We start from the raw sequence: 27,712 nt of genomic DNA, 5'->3' as shown, positions 1-27,712 counted from the left end.
ATTAAAATTTAACCTTAAGATTCAACCGCCATGTGCTTTTAAAGGAAACATTTTTAGAGACGTCTGAGCTCACTTTTACATGGTGGCACCTACTGCCGTTAACGTTGTGATTTTAAATCTTAAACAGCCCTGAATTTTGAAATGTAGCCTAGTTTGGGATTCTGCAACTACAACTTTACGGGATGCCTCAAATCAAAACTAAGAGAAAGTTAACAAGCCTTAAACTTCAGAACCTTTAAGCAAGCAATGTCACTTTTGAAACTAACAGGTTTGTGGTTTTTTTTTTTACTCAACTTTTTTTTTATTATAAAAGGTACATTTCTGTTTATATTTAAACAACAAAGAAAAAAGCATCTACACACTTAAAAAATTAATTCGATATTCCTAAATCTATTTTAACTCATTTTAAAATACTACATACAGAAGCCAGAATGCAGAGTTAAGAATGGAGTAAGGTGGGGAGAAGAAGGGGACCACGAAGAAAAACACTTAGACAATTACTTGTCTGTTGTGGGTAAAGCAACAGGAATCCTGGGAGATACAAGAAATCAGTAACAACTTTGCTCATAACTGATATTTTCCCCTCATGTTTGTTTTTAATAACGTCCATATGGGTGCTCTCTGTATGCTCCCTTCACCGGCCTAGCTGGAGGGGCCTTCAGCGATGGCCTGGTCCCATTCCAGTCGTCTTGGCCTGAGGGAAAAGCAAAAACAGTTTATAAACCACACGCCATGGGCATTATGTGAGGAGCAAGAATAGGTCATCTGTTAAAGATCACCAAAGACACCACTTTGTTTCCAGTGTCTTGCCACATCCCAGTGGGTCCTTGCTTTTTGCTCTGCTTGGCCCTCCTAAACAACTTCATTTCCCAGCTGTAGGGCAACTCTGAGCAGACAGACAGAATGAAAAGGCTCAGAAAAGGCCTGGAGTCATCTTTAGCAAATATGTTCTCCACAGGCAATATGATCTTCTCCTCCAGCCCCCAAATCTGGATAAACCCAACACCTTGCTTGAGACAGTGAGGAAATGAATCTCAGTAGGTCTGCAATGCCCTTTTTCCTGTTCTCAATGGAATTGGGCAAAGAAAGCCTGTGGAACCTTCAGGAAGTCAGAATGGAAGCAGGTAGCTCCCTTTCCAACAGCAAGTCAGGTTTCCCTGTTGAAAAGTGTCCTCTCTGGGAGAAGTAAGCAAGGGCCGCATTTCAAGAGGCCTCTCCATCAGCAGAGCTGGTCCACTGCTCTGGCGTAGGGATCAGGACGTGTTTATAGCACTGATACGGAGAATTCACTGTTTCCTTTCTCATGCAATAGTCCAGAGAAGCCAGACAACATGGTTGACAGCCCCAAATAACTTTCTTTTGTTACAGGGAAAAGCCTGAAAGAGATGGTCGCTTGCTTCTACAGCTGACCTTATGAAAAGGAGCTGCATGTATGAGCTTATTCTCCTACTCGCCCTCACAGGCTACCCATGCCAGTTCATCCCCAACGCGTTTCCCCAGCTGCCTGCATTCACAAATCTGAGCCTCAATCACTGTAAGTCTAAAATCTCTACATGGACCTCAAGTCCCAGAGACCCTATCTAAGCCCATTTTTATCCTCAGTATAATAGATACAGCCATTACTTTCCAAATGGCTTCTGGTACTAACAAGACAGTTTATTTTTGTAATTCTGTTTATAAAGGCCAAAATCATAACAGATTAACTGTGGCAACATCACACCAGGAGCAGAAGAGGCAGCTTGCCTCTTTCAGTGCAGTCTCTTCTCAAGCAAAACAGAAATGTAATTCAGTCAAACACACACAGAGGCAGCATTGTGCTGCCTCACCAATGGGAGGGAAATACCCTGGGGCAATCCCACTGCCCTTCTTCTAAACAGTGGCCTACGAGAGCGGAGCAGTGTTACTGATGGCAACTGTCCAGCACCATTTAGTTAGAATTGGTAAAACGGTTTCCCTAGGCAGGCAGCTGACTGGCTACTACAGACTGCACTGACAAGTTAGGCTCAGCTTGTCTGCGGGAGCTCTAAGGGACTAGGGGTAAGGGGAGACTGTTAACTAGTGTCTTAAGATGAATTGTCAATTGCTGAGCCCCTGGCCAAGGACTCTGGAATTCCCAAGGTATGCTGAAAATACCTTGCATTTAAAAAGCGGCTCTCTCTGCACCCACACGGAACTCCCTCTGGGGCCCATTAACACGGGGCCATAATTGGCACTCGAAGACTCTTGAGCAATGTGTTTTCAACTAAACAGACAGTTCGGTCCTGCTGCCATTCCAGCCTCTATAGCTCTCTTGGGATCAAGGACTGAGCTGAGATGTCTCCAAGCCAGGAAGGAGCTTGGTGCCAGTACTGCCCTGAAGTGGCCCCAGCTCCTACTGCCCGAGATCTGAGATGACAGGCAGGATGTTTGCACCCAACCTGCTTTTGCCTAGCTCCCTGCATCTGGTTAGTTCCCTTTCCGCTAACATTTCCTCTACACTGAGATTCTTTTCAGTGAGATCCAAAATTCTTCCTCAGAATGAAGTGGGGTGGGGTACATGGGTGGCTCAGTCGGTTAAGCATCTGCCTTCAGCTCAGGTCATGATCCTGGGGCTTTGGGATCGAGCCCTGCGTTGGGATCCCTGCTCAGTGAGAAGTCTGCTTCTCCTTCTCCCTCTGTTGCTCCCCCTGCTTGTGCTCTCTTACTCTCTCTCTCTCAAAATAAATAAACAGAATCTTAAAGAAAAAAAATGTAGTGGGGCTGGAAAATAAAACTGGATATGATGTAGTTCTCAGTATCTACCCATGTGGCCTAGACCAGCAGCAAGGGCCCTGCAACATGACCTAGGCCTGGCAATCTCCCCTGGTCTAAAGGAGAAAAGGATCAACATCAGCTTAAAAGTCTGGTGCTCCAACCAGGCCTAGCTGGACCTGAGCCCTAGTCTAAGACATCTGCTTAGCCTTCTAAGGGTAACCCCATCTCACCTTAAGAGCTCCTCTTTCTATGGGACACCGCACAATTGCAATAAGAACGGGATGGCTACTGTCCTATCAACATCTCAGCTTTCTAAATGTTCCTCTTTCGGTGTGTGACTGGCAGCCCCCAGTAATCCAGTTACTAGCATTCCCACAGACACTTACTTGCACACTCTGCCCACCATGGAAATAAAGACATACCATAAGCTTCGTAAGAATCCTGAACCTCCCCATGTCCATAGTCATAATATTCTGAGTCCCTGGAAGCCAAAGACAAGAGTGTTAGAGAGCTACAGAGTAACTCTACTTCCATTTCCCCTTCTTCCCACATTTCAGACATTTTACTACATGTGTAGGGCAGGAAAATGCTCATTTTGCCCCATCTCCAAACCAGAAAATATTTCCAAAACAGGTATGTGCTATGTAGTTAAACAAAACAAAACTAAACAAAAAATTACAATCATTGCAAAGAAAAAAGGATACCATGTAATTTAAAGTGAAAAAGCACAATCCAAAACTGACCATCTTAATCACAGTGTACACACACACACACACACACATTTATAGGGCTCTCTGGAAGAGAGTAAACAAACATACTGTTCTGTCCCCACTGTACAATTATGAAATACTTTTTTAATCAATCACAGATAAAATACATATACACAAAAACGTTATTTAAGAGTGCAGAAAATAACCTAAGTTATGGTAGTAGGATTCTAGCTTCCTTTTAAACTTTAATGCACCTTTAATGTGGCAATAATACATCAAAACAATTTAAAGGCATTTTCCCTTCATTTCCATGTGGTCACAGCTCGGGAAATTTTCACGTTATTCCCAGATTCTATACTATAAATTCAGATACACAGGGTGCCTGGGTGACTCGATTGAGTGACTGCTTTCAGCTCAGGTCATGATCCTAGAGTCACAGGATCGAGTCCTGTACTGGGCTCCCTGCTCAGCAGGGGGTCACCTCCTCTGACCTTCCCCCCTCATGCTTGCTCTCTCTCAAATAAATAAAACCTTTTAATAAATAAATAAATTCAGATTCACAGTTCCCTAAGCTTACAGATCTGCGTGCCTTATAGATGTGGAAAGGAAAGGAGATACCCCCCAAAGGGGAGCCTCACTGCTCTGCAGATGTGTGCTACCTAAATCTCTCCGTTGTTCCAACTCCCTCCATCCACCCCAGGACATGAAACAGTACTTCTCTTGCCTGACTTACCCTTGGCTCTGGCTGTAATAGCCTTCGTAGCCTTCATAACTCTGTTCTGCATATGTGTCATCATACCCCTACAACAAATAAAATGAAAAAGAAAGGCAAAATCACACAGAATGGGGAAGGTAATTACATCCCATGGGTAGGCTTCTAGATTAACATGCAGAATTTTCCCCCCAAATTAACACCCACTGGTAAAGACTTGACAGAGAAAATTTTTTTTTAAAGAAAAAATGAAACAAAAAGGAACCATCAACCAAACCAAACCACCCTCCAAATTGTGGGCAGGAAACAAGGAAAAGTGTTGAACTTGAGCATTATCAGCAGTACTAGTGAAAAGACCCCTTATTAAAACACTGTATATTTGTCAAGGCACAGCCTATTTCCTATTTCATCTATTCACATGTAGTAAACTATGCTTCAAATGGAAAAATCTTCTCATAGTTTAACATTCACTCAAAAGAAGAGACCAGACTCCAGATCTTACAGGCAGTCCCTGCTACCTACACCAAGGGCCAATGCCCTATCATTCAACTTCCTTTGGCAGCCTTCTAGGTATCGGGAAATGGCACACTGCTCAAACTTCTTACATATTCTTCATAGGTTTCTGGTGCAGGGGGCGGAGGCAAAGGTATCCTCTGGATGCCTGCTGTCCGTGCTCTGGGTGCTGGAGCACCCCTCACTGTAGGTGGGGGCGGCACTCCTCGAGTTACCGTGGCACCTCTGGTGATGGCTCCTCTCACAGGTGTACCACGTACCAAAGCCCCCCGAGGTGGTCCAACACCACGGCCCCTGTAAGAAGAAAACATGTTTTTGTTTTTGTTTTTAAGATCTTATTTATTTGGGGCGCCTGGGTGGCTCAGTGGGTTAAAGCCTCTGCCTTCGGCTTGGGTCATGATCCCAGGGTCCTGGGATCGAGCCCCGCATCCGGCTCTCTGCTCAGCAGGAAGCCTGCTTCCTCCCCTCTCTCTCTCTGCCTGCCTCTCTGCCTCCTTGTGATTTCTGTATGTCAAATGAATAAATAAATCTTTAAAAAAAAATCTTATTTATTTATTTGACACAGAGAGAGAGATCATAAGTAGGCAGAGAGGCAGGCAGAGAGAGAAGGGGAAGCAGGCTCCCCGCCAAGCAGAAAGCCCAATGCAGGGCTCGATCCCAGGACCCCGAGATCACGACCTGAGCTGAAGGCAGAGGCTTTACCCCACTGAGCCACCCAGGTGCCCCAGAAAACGTATTTTAAATGGAGATTTTAATACATAGATAATACTTTCATGTTCAGATTTGTTTGCAAATTCTGGAGCCAGACAGATCCCACAATGCCTTAAGCAGACCATTATTAAAACACAGAGGAAAAAACAAATGAACAAACAAACAAAATCCCCCAAAAATCCAAAGAGCTGGGTAAAGGACCCATACTGGAGACTTCCCAGGTTCCCAAGTGGACCTGTAGATGTTTCATCAGTGTACTACTTTGGAAAGTCTGAACACTCCATAAAGGTCAGTCACAAAAGGTAAACTTCTCACTTCTAAAGCCAGAGACCATTCTGAACTGCTAGAACTATCCAAAATTAAAAGACCAAGAAAAGTTTCAACAGGACTGCTGCACTTGGCTATGGCCAAAGGACCTAAGATCTACTTAATTCCACTCTAGCTGGTACAAATCCTGAGGCCCCCTTCTAAGAGGGAAGAAAGAGCACCACACTAAGAGAAAAACGGTACTGGCCAAACTTACATCCTGTTTCTAGTCATTTCCATTATTTTTTTACCTGGGAACAGGTGGAGGAGGAGGTGCAGCTCCTCGGCCTCTCACTGGCACCCCACGTCCGCGAGAGGGCTCCGGTACTCCATTCAAGTAGGAAAGCTCTAAAAATTGCTCCTGGCAGATATCATCCATCATATCCTGCAAATGAAAGATAAAAGGATTACTGGGCCACATCTCTACCTTCTGTTGAGAAGCTGTCCAGCCCACATAAGCCTTGGATACTAAGACCAGCTCTGAACGCCCAGACGAAGTCTCAGGTCATGCATTTTCTGAAGTCAAACGGCACCCTACCTGTCACCTCTTCGAGGAAAGTCCTGATGGCAGACCCCTCATTATTCAGCTGAAGCTTTTCATAATTAGTCCCTACCTGGCTCTCCAGATCGCTTCCATCCACTCTCCATGGATAAACTCCTTTCAAGCCATGCAGAACCACCTGTAGTTCAGAACCTAGCATACTTAGACACCCATTCTTGCAAATAGCTTCCTTTTCTTAGAATAGTAAAAGCTGCTACCGTTAATTAAGCTCTACGCACTGGGTACTTTATAATAAGCTCACTATAGGTTTTGCAGTTTAATCTTCAAGGTTACCCTGAAGTAAGTAAGCAGGTCGTCCCATTTTACAGCTGGGAAACGGAATCAGGGCATATAAAGCCACCAGCCTAAGGACAGACAGCTAGTAAGTAGCAGACTTGATGTGAATTCAGAATTACCTGTCTCCAAAATCTAGGCTTTGAATCATCTGACTACACTGCCTTTTTTGTCTACCTGAGAGACTAACGCGCTCTTAGAAGACTTAATCTAAAATATTACTTCTTTTGAAAACCTTTCTTTGATGCCACCCCCACTCCCTCCTCTTTTTCCACAGCACTGTGAAATTTTCTCAGACCCAAGCACTTACCACATCATTCTAGAATTGTCTTTCTCACTAGATTGTGAGAAAGGAGCCATTTTTGTAACTTCAGACCCAAGCAGAGTATTAGGCACCTACCAGATACTTAACAAATGTTTGGGATGAACAAGGAACCTGAGGCTCAGAAAAGTGAAATAATAACTTGTCCAAGATGACGCAGATAAAGGTCCCAGTCCAGTGCTCTTCCTACTGTACCAGGAAGCCTCTCTGGTACAGTTAATGGTTCTAAGGGGAAAACGGAGGCTCTGGTCATGGATGCAAAAATAGGCTCACTTTCTTTTTCTTCACAAGAGGGAAGAATTGAGTCAAATGCCATTTGCAAATCTTTTCACATATTTCCTGATGAGAGCCATTCAGTTTTAATACTCCATGCTTTTTTATATATCCCAGGTGGACAGAGCTTCAAGAATAGAAGGTTCTAGTCACCACAGAGATGCCCCCCTCCCCAACTCTTCACCTCCTCCTACCTTGCACATTACTGCTTCTTGAGACCCACCCTGGAGAATCAAGTAACCAGTGACGGCCCATTTGCCTGGATTCTTCCAAATGCTACTCCAACACCAAAGACACCCTGATACGCCTGGCAGACATATTTTTTGAAGATCCACTTAAATAAAAGCCTCGTAAAGCTAATCCTTTTGAGAAATACGCTGAGACTAAGGATAAAGAGGAGATATGCATACCCTTACAGCCCTTCAGACACTGGGAGGCTCGGGGTGCTTCAAGAGAACACCTCAAAAAGAGCAAAAAGAACTCCCTCAAGGGAAAATTTACCAGCTCCGAGGTCTTCTCTAGGAGATTTTAAATTGGCTGTTTCATGTTTGAACATTCTAACGAAGACGAGGTACTTGGAAGCAAAGCAGCTGCTGAGACATCTGAGACAGTGTTGGAATTCTTAGAGCTCAGCATTATAGGTACACACTGCCTATAAATTTTTGCTCTACCGATTCTCACATCCTCTGACAACCACATTTAGTTCCAACTCCTCATTCTGCATTATACAAGAAAGCCAACAACTGTATCTCACCTCCTCTTAGTTTTAGTGACGAAAACAGGAAGCTTACTCAACTCTCATGAAGAGTATTTCCCATGCTTCCCAAGGTTCCAGATTCATGCCTGGTTATTAAATATTCAACTGTAGTATGCTAACTCTGGCAACTAGTAAGTCTTGCTAAGCAAAAATCACACCATTTTCTACTTATTCAAAGAACGGACCTTCTGAACAGGTGGTAATAAGCAAGACTTAAGGTAACCTGGGCTGTCCCAACTCTTCGTGGGCCTCCGTTATACTCTGAAAGAAATTGCACACCTATTTGTTTAATATCCTCAACAGTCAAGCCTATAACAATCACACCTCTTTAAAATCAAACCCTATGTAATAAATTCCTTCAGGAGAGAAAGCCCTGAATACACCCTAGTCAAAATTTGATCTATTAAGATTGGAAGCTAGAAAAACCTCTTGCGGGGCGCCTGGGTGGCTCAGTGGATTAAGCCGCTGCCTTCGGCTCAGGTCATGATCTCAGTGTCCTGGGATCGAGCCCCACATCGGGCTCTTTGCTTGGCGGGAGCCTGCTTCTTTCTCTCTCTCTCTGCCTGACTCACCGCCTGCTTGTGATCTCTCTCTCTCTGTCAAATAAATAAATAAAATCTTTAAAAAAAAAAAAAAAGAAAAACCTCTTGCTGCTGTCTTCTACACTCTTCAGAGTCTAGAACATAAACCCCTGAGTACAGGAGGTTTACAACCATCTTAGCCATTTTCCTATCGTAACTTCCTAGTTCCACACTAGTACCAACACACTTAGCTCAGTTAAGATTCTGTTAAATCTTTCTTAACCAGACGTTCAGATGCCAGACACACTGTGGACCTAAGATACTAACAACAGATCCCGGTATATAACTAAAAACACATTAGATAAGGAGGGGTAGAGTGGCTTTGAGGTACAGTGCTTTGAGGACTAGGTACAAGTAACACACTACCTCAGAAAAATGAACATAAATACGGAATTCGGTAGGCAATTTCAGGCTACGCAGAGATCGTGATTAAGAACCCCTGCCTCAGCACAAGATCCCAGTTCTCTCTTGCTCAGTGATATAGGATGTGGATTTCCTTACTGGTACTAGGAACTTCTTGACTTCCTCCATAGCATGGGCCATGAGAGCATAAGCTTCACATGGGGGTCCAAAGACTTCAATGAAGACATGCAGATCCATATTCAAGTGGGCGTATTTGGGGTCTCCACCTTTGCGCAGCTCTTCCTCCTATGGAAAAATGCAGAATGACATCGTATCACATGGAATGGGAGAAAATGACACTTGTGTCCGGTGTAAAGAGACACCAAGAAATAACCTAAACATCTCAGAAAAACAGTAAAGTGTAAGAAAGCAAAACAAGATCTAGAGAATAGTAATTCTCACAACCTGTAATCAGTCTGCTACTAAAAGTTAACCACTGTCTTGATTTCCTGATGTATTCACTGCAGCTCTTATTAGAAGGTATAAAAGAGAGAAACGTAATTCCAGTCTTCACTCAGATATCAGCTGTTTGCCAAGCATGCATGCATTCACTCATTGCCAAGCATTTGCTTTTCAATCCCAGCTAGTGCTGTTAAGTACCAGCTCTTCTTCTTTTACTTCAAATAAATAAATAAATAAATAAGCAAACAAGCTTATTTATTTATTTAAATAAATAAGCAAGCAAGCAAGCTTATTTATTTATGGGGAGCAATGGGAAGGGGAGAGTGAATCTTAACAGGCTCCATGCATAGTGAGGAGCCCGAAGCAGGCCTGACCTCACAAAACCTGAGATCATGACCTAAAGAGAAACCAAGAGTTCGATGCTTAACTGACTGAGCCACCCAGGTACCCCTAAACTTTTAAACTTAGTTAATTATTTTTCAAAAAACGGTTTTATTTATTAATTTGAGAGAAAGACAGAGAGAGCACAAGCAGGGGAGAGGTAGAGGGAGAAGCAGACTCCCTGCTGAGCTGGGTGCCTGACGTGGGACTCCATCCCCAAGAACTGGAGATCATGACCTGAGCTGAAGGCAGATGCTTAACCATCTGTACCACCCAGGCGCCCCACTTTTTAACTTATTAAGTGACCTCTACCCCCCACTGTGGGGCTTAAACTCACAGCCCCGAGATCAAGAGTCACATGCTCTCCTGACTGAATCAGCCAGGTGGCCCAGCACCAGCTCTTCTCATCTGCTTATATGGTCTGGGGAGTTCTAGGGGAGGAAAAAAGTCAGGATAGAGTGAAGAAAATCCCATGTAGGTCTCAGTAGGTAAAATAACATACTTCAGCCCTAAGTGTATCCATCCATCTAGTGAGAAATGTGAGTGGATGAAAGAAAGGGCTCTGAGAAAACAGTGTTCTAAGTTTTTAGGCTGTATCTGATATGCCACATCTAAAAAGCTGACCCTAGAAGGCTAAGACTAATCTATTTGGACAGGAATTTTTTTGATACATCTGAAGAATACAAAGTCCATGGAGCTATGACATGGAAAAAAATCAGCTTGAGGTTCTGTTGTCAGGATTACTCATGGTTCCTTCTGAAGTACTTTCTTTTAGTGTTCTTTCACATTCCAGCTGGCTATTAAAAAACTCAGACAACTAATCCTCAGACTCACCTGTACTCACAACATTATTGCTCTCACTTTTCTATGTGACTGGCAAGGGAATACGCTGTTCATTTTAGTGTCTTCAGTCTGGATAAGTTTTAGTATATCCAGCTCCCCTTCTAAGTTTTCATAGCTAAGCTTACAAAAGTGAAAATTGCTACTGCTGCTTCCATCACTCGCAGTCAAATGTCAGGAAAGAAACAATCACCAGGGCTCTTCCTAGGGTTGCCAAACAAGTATAATCTCTCTACACAATCTCTATAATCTATAATCTCTCATACACAAACTGAAGAGATTCACATTCTATACATTTACAAGCACTGGCTTCCAGAAGACACTGTCTTCTTGCCTCATGGGTATGAGCTTACCTTGGCTTTGTCTCTCATTGAGCCCTTGCCCAACACAGAGATCTTTGCACCAGTCTCTTCCTGCAGTCTTTTGATTGTATTCCCTTGTGGCCCGAGGATCTTCCCCACAAAATTGAACTGACAGAAAATAAAAATGGATTTCTTATACACATTTCTGTAAAACATTTCCACATGTATTACCTCATTTGATCTTCAACAACCCTATAAAATAGGGGTCCTATTACCATCTCCATTTTACTGAAGGATATGCTGAGGATAGACTGAAAAGAAGTGAACAGTCTAAGCTTATACAACTAGACAATAGCAGTTCCTAGACTTGAACTTGGGTTTCCTGATGTAGTCTGGTGCTCTTTTCAAACTATCACACTACAACCCTTAGTACTTCAACACTTGTAAACATTCTTAAGGCAATGACCTCAGAAAAGACAAATGGTGTTCTTTTGTAGTGCCTGTTTGGTGAATCAAATAGAACTAATTTCTCTTCTTTAAAAAAAGGAGAAGAGAAGAAAAACGAGAAGGCATTTATTTAAAATTAAAACACGGAATAAGAAATAAAACTAACTTCATCTAGTCAAGGATTTGTATCACATTTCCTGTATTTAGATTTTGTGTCCATCTTCACCCCCCCATATCAATCTTTTGACAGAGAGCAACTCTTCAATTTGTGTGTGTGTGTGTGTGTGTGTGTGTGTGAACTTGGAGCCTGAACAAACATTTGAGAAATGTTATATTTCCTTCCTAGCAATAGGTACGCTGTTAGTTATGGAAACAGATGTTTTAACTGCCAGAAACAAGTACTCCAACTATGGGAGGGAAGCTTCACAGGCTCAAGGACCTAATGCATCAGAATTTCCAGAAGTCTTTATTTCAACCCATGGCTCTCACACCTACAGAGACAACGAAGTGAGTGAGGCACGTTATAGCTTACCTTGGGATACTGCTTGACGGGTATCAGTACCCGCTCCTTCAGCTTCATGTTCTTATGAGAAAATAAATCCAGGTAATTCTCCTCATCGTCCTTTTTTGAATCTCCTTTCTGAATCTTCTCAATTTCTGAATAAGACAAACACAATGAACTAGTTTATTCTGGTAACTAGACGCAAATTTCTGAGTCTGCATAAAGCAGTAAGAGAGTGTAAGACCGAATAGTTCAGATGTATGGAGTTGACTAGGAAACCCAAAAGCTGCTTCTCATGAACAAAGTTTGCTCTTCCATTCCCACCTGAAGCCTCTACATCAGAGCCATTCAAATGTTTCTCAAGAATAAGTGAATTTAGGGGTGCGTAGGTGGCTCAGTGGGTTAAAGCCTCTGCTTTCGGCTCAGGTCATGGTCCCAGGGTCCTGGGATCAAGCCCCGCATCGGGCTCTCTGCTCCACGGACAGCCTGCTTCCTCCTCTCTCACTGCCTGCCTCTCTGCCTACCTGTGATCTCTGTCAAATAAATAAATAAAATCTTTAAAAAAATAAATGAAAGTAGGGTCTGCATCAAACAAACCAAAAAAGGCACAATGTTGTATCTTTATGAAGAAACAAAGGTCAATAATTTTAATATACAATGAACAGTCCCATTAAAATACCATTGTTGACAGTAGTGCTTTGGATGATAGTCCTTTTTTTTTTTTTAAAGGTTTTATTTATTTATTTGACAGACAGAGATCACAAGTAGGCAGAGAGAGAGAGAGGAGGAAGCAGGCTCCCTGCCGAGCAGAGAGCCCGATGCGGGACTCGATCCCGGGACCCCAAGATCATGACCCGAGCCGAAGGCAGCGGCTTAACCCACTGAGCCACCCAGGCGCCCCCGGATGATAGTCCTTAAGAGCTTTGAAAGATGTGGTTCTTAGTTGGCTACTCACTAGTTGTGTCAACTTTGAAAAGTTATTTAATTGCTCTAATTTTAGGCTTCTTCACTGTAAAATGAAAGCAGTATCTACCTCATGAGGCTGCTATAAAGACTGAATATAATAACATATGTACACATACTAACTAAAGCCCATTTCCTAGAAAGTGCTTAAGTGTCAACATTATCTAGCCCAAGTTCAGTTAATGTCCTAAAGGCAAACATGTACGGAGGTATTTTTAAGTCACAGATTAAGATAGTTTCATCAGATATAACCTTTGTATACAGAAAGATTGCCCATAATTAGGGAATTTCATTCATTCATTCATTCATTCATTGTAAGCATCTGAGTGCTTCCTATGGAGAGGTAGATGATGGGGGAGATACAGGTATGATCATTAACCACTAGGGGAGACTTACAAAGGGCCAGACTTCTAGCCTATCAATACAGGACATACGGCAGAACAAGTCAGATATAATCCCCATCTTCACTGTATTTATAAACTGCATTCCCAGTCTATGAAGATGAAAGCGAAGTACACTTAGATGCTACAACAGGAGTACTAACAGAGATGGGGCAATGTGCACAGGCAATGAACAGCAACTAAAATGTTATATGGTCCACTATAAAGAGTCAAAAAACTAAATTTATACTCCTTTAAGTCATTGGAACAGTCTAAATAATACAGAACGTTCTCCTTATATACTATCCCCATACTGTGTTTCTATCTCCTCTAATTTTAAAAAAGATTTTATTTAAGAGAGAGAGACAGCATGCATGTGCCCTAGCATGGGGCGGGGGGATGAGGTGCACAGGGAAAAGGAAAGAATCTCAAGCAGACTCCTGGCTAATCAGGGAGTTCAGGGAGGAGCTTGATCTCACAACCATGAGATCATGACTTGAGCTGTAACCAAGAGCTGGACACCTAACGAACTGAGCCAACCAGGTACCCCTCTACCTTCTCTAATTTTAAGGTAAGGGTTCTCAAACTTCAGTATGCATCACAATCACCTAGAGGGCTTGTTCAGCCAGATTGCTGGGCCCCAACTCCAGTCTGGGATTTGTGTTAAGAATCTGCATTTCTAGCAAGTTACTAGGTTATGCTGATATAAAGTAGTATCTCTCTCTCCCTTAAAACAGTGGCTTTCACACTTTGAAAGCCACTGGTTCTTTGAAAGCCACTGGTTTAAGGTAGAGAGAGATATTACTTCAGGGGCACCTGGCTGGCTCAGTTGGTAGAGCATGTGACTCTTGATTTCAGGGATGAGTACGAGACCCATGTTAGGTGTGGAGATTACGTAAAAACAGAATATTAAAAAAAAAAAAATCTACTATTCAAACACATTGTACAAACCCATACCTCTAACAGTTTTTAAAAATAACTGTTTAGACTAAGTCCAGCTGTAAAGTATACAGATGATGGAAAGTCACTTTGATTCTGACAGACTTCATAAGAGTTCAGAATTTCAAACTGAAGGCTTCTGCTTATTAAAAAGCCTAATTTTGGGGCACCTAGGTGGCTCAATTGGTTGGGCGACTGCCTTTGGCTCGGGTCACGATGCTGGAGTCCCCGATCGAGTCCTGCATAAGGCTCCCTGCTAGTGGGGAGTCTGCTTCTCCCTTTGACCCTCCCCACTTCCATGCTCTAATAAAATCTTAAAAAAAAAAAAAAAAAAGGCGCCTAATTTCAGATATTATAGAATATGGTGTGCTAACTGAACTGCTTATGCCCAAAAGTACATAGTCCCTTGCTTTCTGAAAATTAAAACTGCTAATTATATTGTAAATGTTCCTTTTTTTCCCTCCAAAGATTTATTTGACACAGAGAGAGAGATAGAGTGTAGCAGAAGGAGAGCAAGAAGCAGACTCTCTGCTGAGCAGGGAGCTGGATGCCAGGCTTGATCCTGGGATCATGACCTGAGCTGAAGAAAGATTCTTTTTTTTTTTTTTTTTGAAGAAAGATTCTTAACGACTGAGCCTCCCAGGTGCCCAAACCCATATTGTAAATATTTTATTGACTGATCTGAGAGAGAGAGAAACAGAGAAAGAGAAAAGGTGTGGGGGCAGGGAGAGAGGGAGATCCTGAGACCATGACCCAAGCCGAAGGCAGATGCCCAACTGAGCCACAGCCCTCCCCCCAATATTGTAAATATTCTTTTTTTTTTTAATTTTAAAGAATTTATTTATTTATTTGACAGACAGAGATCACAAGTAGGCAGAGAGGCAGGCAGAAAGAGAGAGGAGGAAACAGGCTCCCCAACGAGCAGAGAGCCTGGTGTGGGACTCGATCCCAGGACCCTGAGATCATGACCTGAGCCAAAGGCAGAGGCTTAACCCACTGAGCCACCCAGGCACCCCATAAATATTCTTAAAAAAAAAAAAAATTATATTTATCTGACAGAGGGAGAGACACAGCAAGAGAGGGAACACAAGCAAGAGGAGTGGGTGAGGGAGAAGCAGGCTTCCCACTGAGCAGGGAGCCTGATGCAGGGCTTGATCCCAGAACCCTGGGATCATAACCTTAGCCAAAGGCAGATGCTTAAGAACTGAGCCACCCAGGTGCCCAATATTGTAAATATCCTTAACTAAACCTTTACTCCTATGAGAAGAACTGTAGAGGGGTGTGCTCTTCACACTGCTATGTTTCATTGTTTGAAAGACAGAACAAATTTGACCTTAAAATTAACAGACTTGGGGCACCTGGGTGGCTCAGTCGGTTGGGCGCCTGCCTTCAGCTCAGGTCGTGGTCTCAGGGTTCTAGGATTGAGCCCCACACCCGGCTTCCTGCTCGGCGGGAGGCCTGCTTCTCCCTCTCCCACTCCCCCTGCTTGTGTTCCCTCTCTTGCTGTGTCTCTCTGTGTCAAATAAATAAAATCTTTAAAAAAAAATTAACAGGGGCGCCTGGGTGGCTCAGTGGGTTAAGCCGCTGCCTTCGGCTCAGGTCATGATCTCAGGGTCCTGGGATCGAGTCCCCCATCGGGCTCTCTGCTCAGCGGGGAGCCTGCTTCCCTCTCTCTCTCTGCCTGCCTCTCCATCTACTTGTGATTTCTCTCTGTCAAATAAATACATAAAAAATCTTTAAAAAAAAATATTAACAGACTAAACCCTTCATTCAACACCCTATTTGTTTGCTGTTTTACTGGTGGTATATCCTGACCCCTATTCTGCCCTCCCACTTACTGCTAATATTAGCTTTTTCTAGTCACTGGTTTTGAGCCTACCATCTCTGAATACATCTCTTCTTGAGTTTCCAGGCTGAAAAACTGGTTACTCAATCCTCAAAAATCCTAGGAACAAAGATGCCACATTTGTGATCTGAAAACATCACCAAAGTGCTTCTAAAAATGTGGAACAAATTACATGCTTCATTTTAAATGTCTCTCTGTGTGTCCTAATTGCTACCATCTAGTTAGGCCCTTCAGCTATATTTTATAGCACTTTCCAGAAACTTTACTTGGCCAGTGCAAGAAGGTAAGACTCAAAACCTATTAATCTGTTGTACTCCTACAGGAAAGAGAGCTACAAAAACTGAACTCAAGAGAAAGGTTTGTCTTTATGCAATGTAATGGCACCCAGTAAATTAAAGGCAGGCCTGCTTCGCTTCTCTTTTCTTTCTTTCAAGATTTTTTTTTATTCATTTGTCAGAGACACAGAGAGAGAACATGCATAAGCAGAGGGAGAGGCAGGCAGGGGGAGAAGCAGGTTCCCCACTGAGCAGGGAGCACAATGCGGGACTCCATCCAAGGACCCTGGGATCATGACCTGAGCTGAAGGCAGACGCTTACTCAAAACCTTTCTTTCTATAACAGGGATCTTTCCGTTATATTTTGCACTAATCATATCTTCATTAGAATCCCTTTGTCCAGTTTACCTCACAGTTTTAAAAGGATATTAAAGCATTTTTAGAGAAGTCCCAGAAGGCTGATTAAATAAAACTGAGCATTGAAAAGATAAAAGAATCACGAGAGTTTAGCCTAGAAAGCAAAACACAAAGAGACAACAGTAAGTCTTCAAGAGGGCTCATCTTCCATGTTTGGAAGGGAAAGGACTGAATATTCATTCAATGTCTACTATGTATCAAATACTGTACAAATATTACTTCATTTATCCTACAAAATAACTCAGTCAAGTAGCCGGAACTATCCCCATTTTACAAATGAGCAAACAAACTCACAAAACTGTTCAAGTACTAGAATAAGGATCAAAACCCAGGCTTTCTCTAACTTCAAACCTCATGCTTTAATTACTGCCTCTAGTGAAGAGATTCTCAAGGGGGGGGCACTTTATTTAAGCAAGAGTTGATTTTGTAAAATTTCGGGTACAGTTTATAGCCCCAGACACTGTCATGTGGTTGAAGTACATGAAAGCACTCTGAGTACTTCAGATGTTCAGTAGCCTGATCTTGTTTTTCTTTTCTTCTTTAGTTCTCTATTTCTCTCCTTGGCCTCACTTTTCTTGGAGAGCTTGAAGTAGGTTGTAGTGGGAAGAAAAAAACCCGAGAAGCTTCCTAAAAATGGTTTAACCCTCAGGCCAAAGTAATTTCTAAACATCTTTTTTGAAACTAACTCCTTTAAGTGATCTTTGCTTAGGCCTCTAGAGACCTTGGGTGTCCCAAGAGTCAAGAAAGAAAAGCTAAAGTGTAAACAACACAGAGAGGTGATCCATTTGTTTTCTAGCCAGACACTTACAAAAACCGTATTTCATCCAGTGTCTCTATGCATCAGGAATTTTGTATTGTTTCATTTTGTCTTTATAACCAGGACTACCCCTATTTAACAAGTGCAAAAACCTGGGCTTAGAAAAGTTATATAACTTGCCCAAATCACAAAACTAGTTAGTGACACAGCAGGTACTTAAACTGAGGTCACTCCTTCCATCAGTCAGAGTAAATTCAACTGATACTGTGGCATTTCTTTCAATCTATCTTTTCCTATAATTTAACTGTTCCATTTTTGGTAGGTCTTACCAATATCAGATTGTAAGCTCTAAAGGATGAGGTTTCTTTTTCTTTTTTGGTGCAAAAAATGGTTTTATTAAAGCACAGGGACAGGACCTGTGGGCAGAAAGAGCTACCAAGGATTGCTTCTTAAATGCGTATCTTAGAGGAAAGAGCATGAGTTTTGAACCTGGACAGAACTGTGTTTGATTCCCAGTTCTGCTACATGCTTGGTATGTGACCTTGAGCAAGTAATTAAACCTCTCTAGTCTTCCCTTCTTACTTTTAAAAAAGAGGATAAAAGAAATTAATAAATACAAAAATGCTAATATTAGAAAAGTCAGGGAAAATTATATACAAACTTTATCAACTGGATTGGCTTAACTAAAAACAGATTACCATGTATATTTCTTTTTTTTTTTTTTAAAGATTTTATTTATTTATCAGAGAGAGAGCGAGCACAGGCAGACAAAATGGCAGGCAGAGGCAGAGGGAGAAGCAGGCTCCCTGTCGAGCAAGGAGCCCGATGTGGGACTCGATCCCAGGACGCTGGGATCATGACCTGAGCCGAAGGCAGCTGCTTAACCAACTGAGCCACCCAGGCGTCCCACCATGTATATTTCTTTTCTTTTCTTTTTTTTTAAAAGATTTTATTTATTTATTTGACAGAGAGAGATTACAAGTAGGCAGAGAGGCAGGCAGAGAGAGAGAGGAGGAAGCAGGCTCCCTGCTGAGCAGAGAGCCTGATGCAGGACTTGATCCCAGGACCTCGAGATCATGACCTGAGCCGAAGGCAGCGGCTTAACCCACTGAGCCACCCAGGCGCCCCCACCATGTACATTTCTTAACTAAACATTTGATAAGGGCTGCATAAGCATCAAGAAAATGGTCAAGATTTTCTGACTAAGATATCCAGACAGTGTTTTTAAGAGGGCAAGATTCAGAGGATCTCTGCTCTGCAAGGTCAGGGGTCATGCCCTCCTCTGACTAAGATATCCAGACAGTGTTTTTAAGAGGGCAAGATTCAGAGGATCTCTGCTCTGCAAGGTCAGGGGTCATGCCCTCCTCTTGACTCTCAATGCACTTGGTTCATACTTCTAACCACATTACTCCCTCCCTTGTTAATGATTTCTGGACCCCTTCCATCAAAAACTGGGTACCTGCCATTTTTAGTATAATGTCTCATACACAACAGGCATCTACAAATGTTTACTGAATGAAAGAACCGTACCATTAACACCCTCAATAATTCATGACTTTAATCATTCCCAAGTTTATAATTCTCTGCCCTATGACTTCATATGACTTTATCATCCCCAAATTTGTAATTCTCTGCCCCATATCTTTTCTGTTGGTACCCACCTTGTGGAATCACAAGACCAGTAAGTTTACTATGTTTGTATAAAAAAGCTCCAGTCTTCTTATTTATCAAATTACTTAACTGTTTTAAGCAAGAGCACAGACCGATCATTTCTTAATCTTTTTTAAAGTCATGGACCCCTTTGAAAATGTGATGAAAGCTGCAGATTAGCTCCCTAAGAAAAGATACCAACAGAATTATTTCCCAATGTGGACAAAAGATAGGTATTGGTTCACAAAAATCCCCCAAAGTCTGAGTAGAGTCCTGTAAAGTAGGATACATTCCAGGATAGTGGCAAAACCTGTTATGATATATTGACCATGGTCTTCTACATCTCTTTCTTATGATACAATTTAAAGTTTAGAGCTTTTTAAGATTTTATTTATTTGTGAGAGAGCAAGAGGTGTACAAGTGGGGAGAGGGGCAGAGGGAGAGGAACAGACTCGCCACTGAGCAGGGAACCTGCAGGGGGGCTCAATTCCAAGACCCCAAGATCATGACCTGACCCGAAGGCAGATGCGTAACCAACTGAGACACCCAGGCACCCCCCCTTTTTAAAAGATAACTATAGATTTATATGTAGTTGTAAGAAATAAAAGATCTCACATACCCTTCACCCACTTTTCTCCATGATTAACACTTTGCACATATATAATATAGTATCATAACCAGAAAATTAACATTAATACAACGTACTGGATTATTCAGATTTCATCGGTTTTATACCGGCTTATGTGTGCATGTTTTGTTCTATGTGGTTTAATCTGTCATGCAAGCACTACCACAGTCAAGAACTGCACAACAGTTCCGTTACCGGGATTCCTCATGCTAACCCTTTTATACCATGGTCACTCCAGCTGTTCCTCATCCCTGGCAACCACTTATCTATTCTCCGTCTCCATTATTTTGTATTTTCAAGTATGTTAAATTAATGGAATTATACATGTTTCCTTTACAGACTGGCTCTTTCTACTCAGCATAATTCTCTTGAGAGCCATCCAAGTTGCTGCATTTACCATTTCTTTTTACTGCTAAATAATATTCCATGGTGGGGCACCTAGGTGGCTCAGTGGGTTAAAGCCTCTGCCTTCGGCCCAGGTCATGATCCCAGGGTCCTGGGATCGAGCCCTGCATCGGGCTCTCTGCTCAGCAGGGAACCTGCTTCCTCCTCTCTCTCTGCCTGCTTCTCTACCTACTTGTGATCTCTGTCTGTCAAATAAATAAATAAAATATTTATAAGTAAATAAATAAGTAAGTAAATAATATTCCATGGTATGAATGTACCAGTTTATTCACCTACGGGAGGCACATGGTTTGTGTTCAGTTTGGGGCTATTATGAATAAAGTTGCTGAGAACATTCATGCACAGGTTTGTGTGAGACTAAGTTTTAGTTTTTCTGGGATACATGCCCAAGAGTATAATTGCTGAATCATATGGTAAACATGTGTTTAGTTTTATAAAAAGTTGCTTTATCAGAGAAAAATGTACGCTAACAATATTTTCTTAATCTCACTAGTATTATGTTCTATAAAAATAGTATTGTACCGTATGTATCTAGCCTTATGGGACTTGCTTTTCTGAGTAATAGTAGATTTCCAAGATTTCTCTATGTTGTTGCATGTAGCTGTAAGTTCTCATTTTCACAGCTATAGAAATATTTCATTTTGAAAAGCTCACAGTCTCCAATCAATGGTGAAACAAGTTGCACCATTTTGTGAACAAGGTGCACCATTTTATGAATGAGGCATTCATGTACCAAAGTTTCTTTGGGCATATTCCTAGGAAAGTTGCTGAATTTTAAGAAATTTGGAAGTTGGGACGCCTGGGTGGCTCAGTTGGTTAAGCAGCTGCCTTCGGCTCAGGTCATGATCCCAGCGTCCTGGGATCGAGTCCTACATCGGGCTCCTTGCTCGACAGGGAGCCTGCTTCTCCCTCTGCCTCTGCCTGCCATTTTGTCTGCCTGTGCTCGCTCTCTCTCTGATAAATAAAATCTTAAAAAAAAAAAAAAAAAGAAAAGAAATTTGGAAGTTAACTTTCAGATGAAATGTTAAGCTGTTATCCAGAGTGGTTGTATCAATACACACTTCCACCAGCAATGTTTGAGTTCCTTCTAATTCTCATCCTCTCAAACCCGAAGTTTTGTTTGACTGAATTTCTGTTAGTACTGCAGATTTTCATTACTTTCCGGTCTCCAAAAATTTTTCTCTCATTTATCTTCATTTTCTCTTTCAGCTACTTTATATTTAATGTCAGGTTGAAAAAAATAAACCCAATTGGGAGCACCTAGGTGGTGCGGTCGCTGAGTGTCTGGCTCTTGATTTTGGCTCAGGTTGTAGCTGGGTCATGTGATCGATCCACAAGACCAGCTCTGTGCTCAGGGAGGAGTCTGCTTGAGATTCTTTCTCCCTCTGTCTGCCCCTCCCACTTGTGCACTAAGACAAATACATCTCTCAAAAATAAATAAATAAATAAATAAATCCTGTTGAAATTAGTTTGGGAAATGCAAAAAATCAGCATGTTACAAGTCCTATTGTCTTAACATTGTTAGTCCCCATACCACCCCATCTCCCTCCCCCTACCCCACAACTTCCCCAGGACATGGCATATTTCTCTTCTCATTCAGATCTTCCTTAATCATCTTTAGTAAAATTTTAAGTTGACAATATGTGATCACAATATTCCTCATCTGTAATACTGAGATAAAAATTCTTCATCATGGAATGGCCAAGAAGACTGAATAAGTAGCATACCTCATGGCACATGTTACATGCTCTACACAAAGGTTAAATATTATTTAATGTTATTGTTTATGATTATTCATACACATTTTGAACTGATTTTTATTGCTCATCCCAAGGCAACTGATACTACTTTTTAATTTGTAGTTTTTTGGATACTATTCTAAAAATGAGATTTTGTCAATTCTTTTTTTTGTTCCTTAAAGATTTTATTTATTTATCCGACAGAGAAAGAGAGACAGCAAGAGAGGGAACACAAGCAGGGGGAGTGGGAGAGGGAGAAGCAGGCTTCCCGCTGAGCAGGGAGCCTGATATGGGGATCGATCCCAGGACCCCGAGGATCATGACCCGAGCCGAAGGCAGACACCTAACCACTGAGCTACCCAGGTACCCCTTGTCATTTCTTTCTAATTGGCTACTGCTCATGTATCAGACACGTACTGATTTGTACATCTTTATCTTGTAATCAGCTGCAACTCTGATGACTTTCTTATGTAAACAACAACACTGCTGAAATAGTGATAACCTCTGCCTATCTATCCTACTATTTATACTTATATTTGGTCTAGAATTCTTTGCAACTAATTCCACTTTCTGATTTTAATAGATTTTGCTAGCCCCTATAAATGAAATGAAATAGATATTTCTCTAACATATTGTGCATCAAAAAAGGACTTAAGTATCTTGAAGTTTCAACAGACTGTCTTTAATACCCAATGACTGCTTTTGAAAGACAGGTTTCTAAGTATATTTTCAAGATCTTATGGGAATTGTTAATGTATACAAAATGTTTACTTACTCCCGAGTCATTTACACAAATTTATATTTCCCTAATTGTACAAAGTAAAAAAAGAACAGTGATATATATACATACAAACACTGTATGTTTATTACACAAATATGTAACACAAGATAAATTATTTTTGTTTTAGAAAACAAGTATGGGTAGACTGAGTCCTTGCACATCTGCGAATGCATTTAATTGTCATCACAGCTGAGTATCAATTTGGCTAACACAGAACTCTATATTCAAAATGTAAATCTTTCAGAACTGTGTTGTTTTTCCATCATGCAATGAAGATGAATATTCGTTCATCAAATATTTAGCAAGAGTCCATTCTGTGCAGCATGCTTCAAGGAATAGGAGATAGAGCAGTGAACAAAGCAGACAAAAGATCCCTGCCCTGGTAGAGCTGACATTCGAGCTGTTGAAGGAGGAGCGGTTAACAAATACACACATAACTACAATATGTATAGTACATCAAATGCTGATTAAGTGCAAAATAAAGTAAGGGGGGGCACCTGAGGAGCTCAGTCAGTAAAGCATACAACTCCTGATCTCACGGTTTCTAAGTCTGAGCACCACATTGGGAAGAGAGATTACTCAAAAATAAAATCTTCAAAGAAAATAAAGCAAGGCTGGGAAAGGGGCATGAAGGGGTATATGGCTACTGAAGAAAGAGTGGTCTGGGTCTTGAGGCTTCTCTTTGGAAATGAGCAGAGGTACCTGAGGAGAGTCAGTTGCAAGAGCTAGGCTCTGCTCTCTGGCTTTCCTTCTTCTTCTGGCCTTATTATCTTTACTGACCTGTTAGCTAACACTCCAATGCGCTCAAATAAATGGTAGCATTTTGTCCAAGTAGTACAAAATATTTCTTTTAAGACTGTATTTATTAATTTGACAGACAGAGACCATAAGTAGGCAGAGAGGCTGGCAGAGAGAGAGAGAGAGGAAGCCGAGCAGAGAGCCCGATTCGGGGCTCAATCCCAGGACCCTAGGATCATGACCTGAGCCAAAGGCAGAGGCTCTAACCCACTGAGCCACCCAGGTGCCCCTACAAAATATTTTTGAAGTACAATTTGTTGTAGGTACTGTATATTGTAGGGGGTGGGGTAGATGGGGAAGCTTAAGTGTATGGATCCAGATTCAGGCACGCTTTAAATCCTAGTTATGCTGTTTACTAATTTTGTTACTGTAGGCAAATTATTTAATTTCTGGGTACCTTGATTTCCTCATCTGTAAAAATGAGGATAAGAGTAACTTCCTCACAGGGGTGCTTCAGTGGCTCAATCACTTAAGCGTCTGCCTTCAGCTCAGGTCATGATCCCAGGGTCCTGGGATTGAGACCCAACACTGGGCTCCCTGCTCTGCGGGGAGCCAGCTGCTCCCTCTCCCTGCCACTCCCCGTTTGTGCACTGTCAAATAGATAAAATCTTAAAAAAAAAAAAAAAAAAGTAACTTCATAATATTGTCACAAAGACTAAATATTTGACTTAAAGTGCCCAGACTAGTGCCTGGCACAATTAAGAACACTTATTTTTCTTACACATATCCCTACTAGAGGGTTTTGTTTTGTTTTTAAAGACTTAATTTATTTATTTGAGAGAGAGAGAAAACAGAGCTAGACATAGAGAGAGCATGAGCTGAGGGGAGGGACAGAGGGAGAGGGAGGAGCAGATTATCTGTTCACTGAACAGGCAGCCCAATACAGGGCTGGATCCCAGAACCCCAGAATCATGACCTGAGCTGAAGGCAGGTACTTAACTGACTAAGGCACCCAGGCACCTCTTTATCAGAGTTTAAATACTATTATTCTGTCTTCTCATGGTCTTACTTCCTCACAGTGGGTTGACTTCACTACAACCCCTTTTCCAGATCATTAAAAAATACATTAAGAGCCAGGTCCAATATATATCAAACTTACCCACACTAGGAAGCATCCATATACCCCAAGTCTGTTTTCTCAATGAGCTAACATTACTTCAGCCCTAATTCTCCAATTCAAATTTGAGTTTATTAAAAAAAACCAAGCACAACAATAAACACCAAAAAGCCCAAGTTAAGAAATATTAAAGAGCACTCTCTTGTAACAGAATTTTAGCAGTAAGAGTAGAGTGAAAATTTTAAGTAACTTTTTTTCCCCAAAGATTTTATTTATTCATTTGACAGACAGAGATCACAAGTAGGCAGAGAGGCAGGCAGAGAGAGAGGGAAAGCAGGCTCCCTGCTGAGCAGAGTCCAATGCGGGGCTTGATCCCAGGACCCTGAGATCATGACCTGAACTGAAGGCAGAGGCTTAACCCACTGAGCCACCCAGGCGTCCCTAAGTAACTTTTTTTTTTTTTTAAGATATTTATTTATTTATTTGACAGATGGAGATCACAAGCAGGCAGAGAGAGAGGAGGAAGCAGGCTTCCCGCTGAGCAGAGAGCCTGATGCGGGGCTTGATCCCAGGACCCTGGGATCATGACCTGAGCCGAAGGCAAAGGCTTTAACCCACTGAGCCATCCAGGTGCCCCCCGCCAAGTAACTTTTTAACAAAGATTTTTATGTTTCAGTAATCTCTACACCCAACATGGGCTCCAACTTACAACCCCAAGATCAAGAGTCACGTTCTACCAACTGGGCCAGCCAGAGGCCCCTTCTAAGTAACTTTTAAGAATCAACAGTTTTTGATTATTCTAAGAAACCACCTTTTACTTGAAAGACACTGTACTAGGCACTTGGTGTGGTCAGAAAGGCAAAAAAAAAAAAAAACCTTGTTTTCTTTCTTTTTCTTTTTTTAAAGATTTTATTTGTCAGAGAGAGAGCACATGCAAAGACAAGAGGTAGGCAGAGGCAGCAGCAGGCTCCCCGCTGAGCAAGGAGCCAGATGCAGGACTTGATCTCAGGACCCTGGGATCCAGATAGAGACTGAGGCAAAGGGGGATGCTTAACTGACTGAGCCACTCAGGCATCCCCCAAACACCAAGTTTTCATACCTTATTCAGTACCATGGATTTACAACTAGAAGAAAATGGGTGATAAGTTATCTGATTATGGCCAAAGGGAATAGTGTTAGTACTTCTACATGACATTTAATTTTCTCAATTCACCATCCCACTTTCCAGATAAGGTTACTGAGGTTCAGAAAACTTCCTAAGAGTAGGTAACTAATTAAGGGTCAGAATTTCAAACCTAAGTCAACACCTCTTTATCTTTAAGTTCTAAAGTTTGTTATTCTTACTCATTTAACCTGGACTGCTTAAAGACTAGAGGAAATAAAAATCAGACTACCAAGTCAACCTTTAGCATTCAGCCTGCCACTCCTAAGTCTGCATGTACTTGCTTTCAGGTTCAAACACCTGGTGTTTGCTATAAGCAAGGCAACATGGAAGGGGGGAAAAAAAAAGGCATTCTGGTCTTCAAAACGATTGCCAGAAGAACACAATGAACAGCAATGTTTCGAACAATCTGTGTTACAGAAGAGCAATTGAAAATGTAAGCAGTTTATCCAAATGTTCTTATTCTTGACCACAGCGAACTTTGTTTATTGCCGGTTAAAAAGTGAAGACCCCTTACCAATGTAGGAAAACAGAGAACAAAGGGGAGGGAAATGGTATTTTCATAACGCTCTGTCCATTTTATCAGTCCAACTACTCTTTTAGTGTTGAAGGCTGCAACTTTTTACTTACTTATAAAATTCAGGTCTCATAAGAAATACTTATTAAAACAACGTTTTAACTAGAAGTGAGGGCAAAACAGACGCCTTTAGGGAGAAATCAGAGCGACTAGGTGATTGGCCAGTGCAGAGCAGGAAAGGAACGTTAGTCTACAGACTGAGAACAAAGACTACTTTTCCTAATCTATTTCACTACTGAAGCAAAAAGAAATAAAACAAGACCAAGCCTTTCGTGCACAAGCATCTTTCAACTTCTCTCAGTTTTTGTCCATCTTAGGGAATGTCTTGCTAACCACCCTTTACCTTCCTACCCCATTTCACTGTCTCTAGGATTATTTTTAACCTGATCTAGGATTATTTTTAACCTGATGACCACCACCTTGTAAAATAAGGGGGTCCAACCTTCCAGCTCTATAGCAATTATCATTTTATCTGCTGAAGTCGGAAATCTGATTCGGAAAACCTCAAGCTCCGATTCCCACAGGTTGCTCCTGCCTCCGAGCAACTTAAGCTCTTGTTACGGCTAAGCCCGACTCAGCCCCAGCGCCCGCGGTGCGCTGGACAGGGCACTCAGCCTCACCCCATTTCACCTCGGCCCTCCCTCCTACAGTCCCTCCCAGGCTCGGGCTGTCTTCACCCCCTACACCCTCAGTAGAGGCGTCTACCGCCACCCGCAATGAAGAAAGCCTTCCCTTTGGGGGTAGGGGGAGATAAAGGTTCATTTCTGGAAGCATCTGAACACTTGGAGCGCAGGGCAGCTGCAAGAAGTGGGAGGGGGAAGGGTCGGCAAAGGGGCGGGGAACGCAGCGCTATCCATCAAGATCTTTGCGCTAAGAGATCCCGAGTCCCCTTCGGGCCTCCACTGCAGCCTAGAAATTCTCCCTCGCACCGAGGGCCGGGAATCCAGGATCTCCAGGATGAGGATGAGAGAAGGGGAGTTCACGACAGCCTTGGCCCCGAGGGGGCGGGAAGCGGGCGGAACAAAGCCACTGCTGCCCATGCCCCCGGGTGGCCAGGCGACCCAGAGGGACGCGGGAGGCCCGCTTACCTGCCGTCAGTAGCTGCATGGCGTGAGTGAAGGACGGGTCGAGCGAGTCCTTCTCGGCCATGAGTTCGGGCAGGTACTTGTTCTCCGGCTCCATCTTGACGGAGGCAGTGGCTGAGGGGGGCAGCAGCGGGGTCGGTGCTGGACCGCCCACTGTCGCGTCGGGACCCGTGGCCGAGGGCGGCAGCAGCGGTGGTGGCTGCGTGGCGGGCGAGGCCCGGGCGCCCCCCCGGGACCCCCCTCCGCCTCCCCGGGACCGGTGAGGCAGCGGTGGCTGCCGAGACGGCGCCTGACGCACCGAGGGGTGGGCACCGGAGGGGTCCATGGAGCCGCTACGGCCCGAGGACCGGCTCATGCGCGCGGCGGGGTCGTCCCGGCGCTGCATTGGGGCGGATGTGCGATCGAGGGATCGAGGAAGCGACGCGGCAGCGGCAGAGGCCCGAGCGGCGGTTGGCGGGGGTGGGAGAGCGGGAGCGACAGCGACCGAAGCCGACCCGAGCGACCCAGCGAAAGAGAGCACCGGA

General features: G+C 42.8%; 1 protein-coding gene across 1 annotated transcript; it reads right to left on the bottom strand.

The window, feature by feature from the left end:
- Positions 1-370: 370 nt before the first annotated feature.
- Positions 371-27,712, bottom strand: KHDRBS1 (KH RNA binding domain containing, signal transduction associated 1). Its single transcript, XM_044237667.1, has 9 exons — positions 27,192-27,712; positions 11,760-11,884; positions 10,832-10,948; positions 8,955-9,101; positions 5,937-6,070; positions 4,761-4,962; positions 4,177-4,244; positions 3,156-3,214; positions 371-694 (listed from the first exon to the last, which is right to left on the bottom strand). Exons 1-9 carry the CDS (start codon positions 27,571-27,573, stop codon positions 597-599), a joined length of 1,332 nt encoding a protein of 443 aa, XP_044093602.1. The 5' UTR covers positions 27,574-27,712; the 3' UTR covers positions 371-596.

Source organism: Neovison vison, chromosome 2 (assembly GCF_020171115.1).
Source record: "Neovison vison isolate M4711 chromosome 2, ASM_NN_V1, whole genome shotgun sequence".
Taxonomy (NCBI): domain Eukaryota; kingdom Metazoa; phylum Chordata; class Mammalia; order Carnivora; family Mustelidae; genus Neogale; species Neogale vison.
This window is presented reverse-complemented; position numbering and strand designations above follow the sequence as displayed.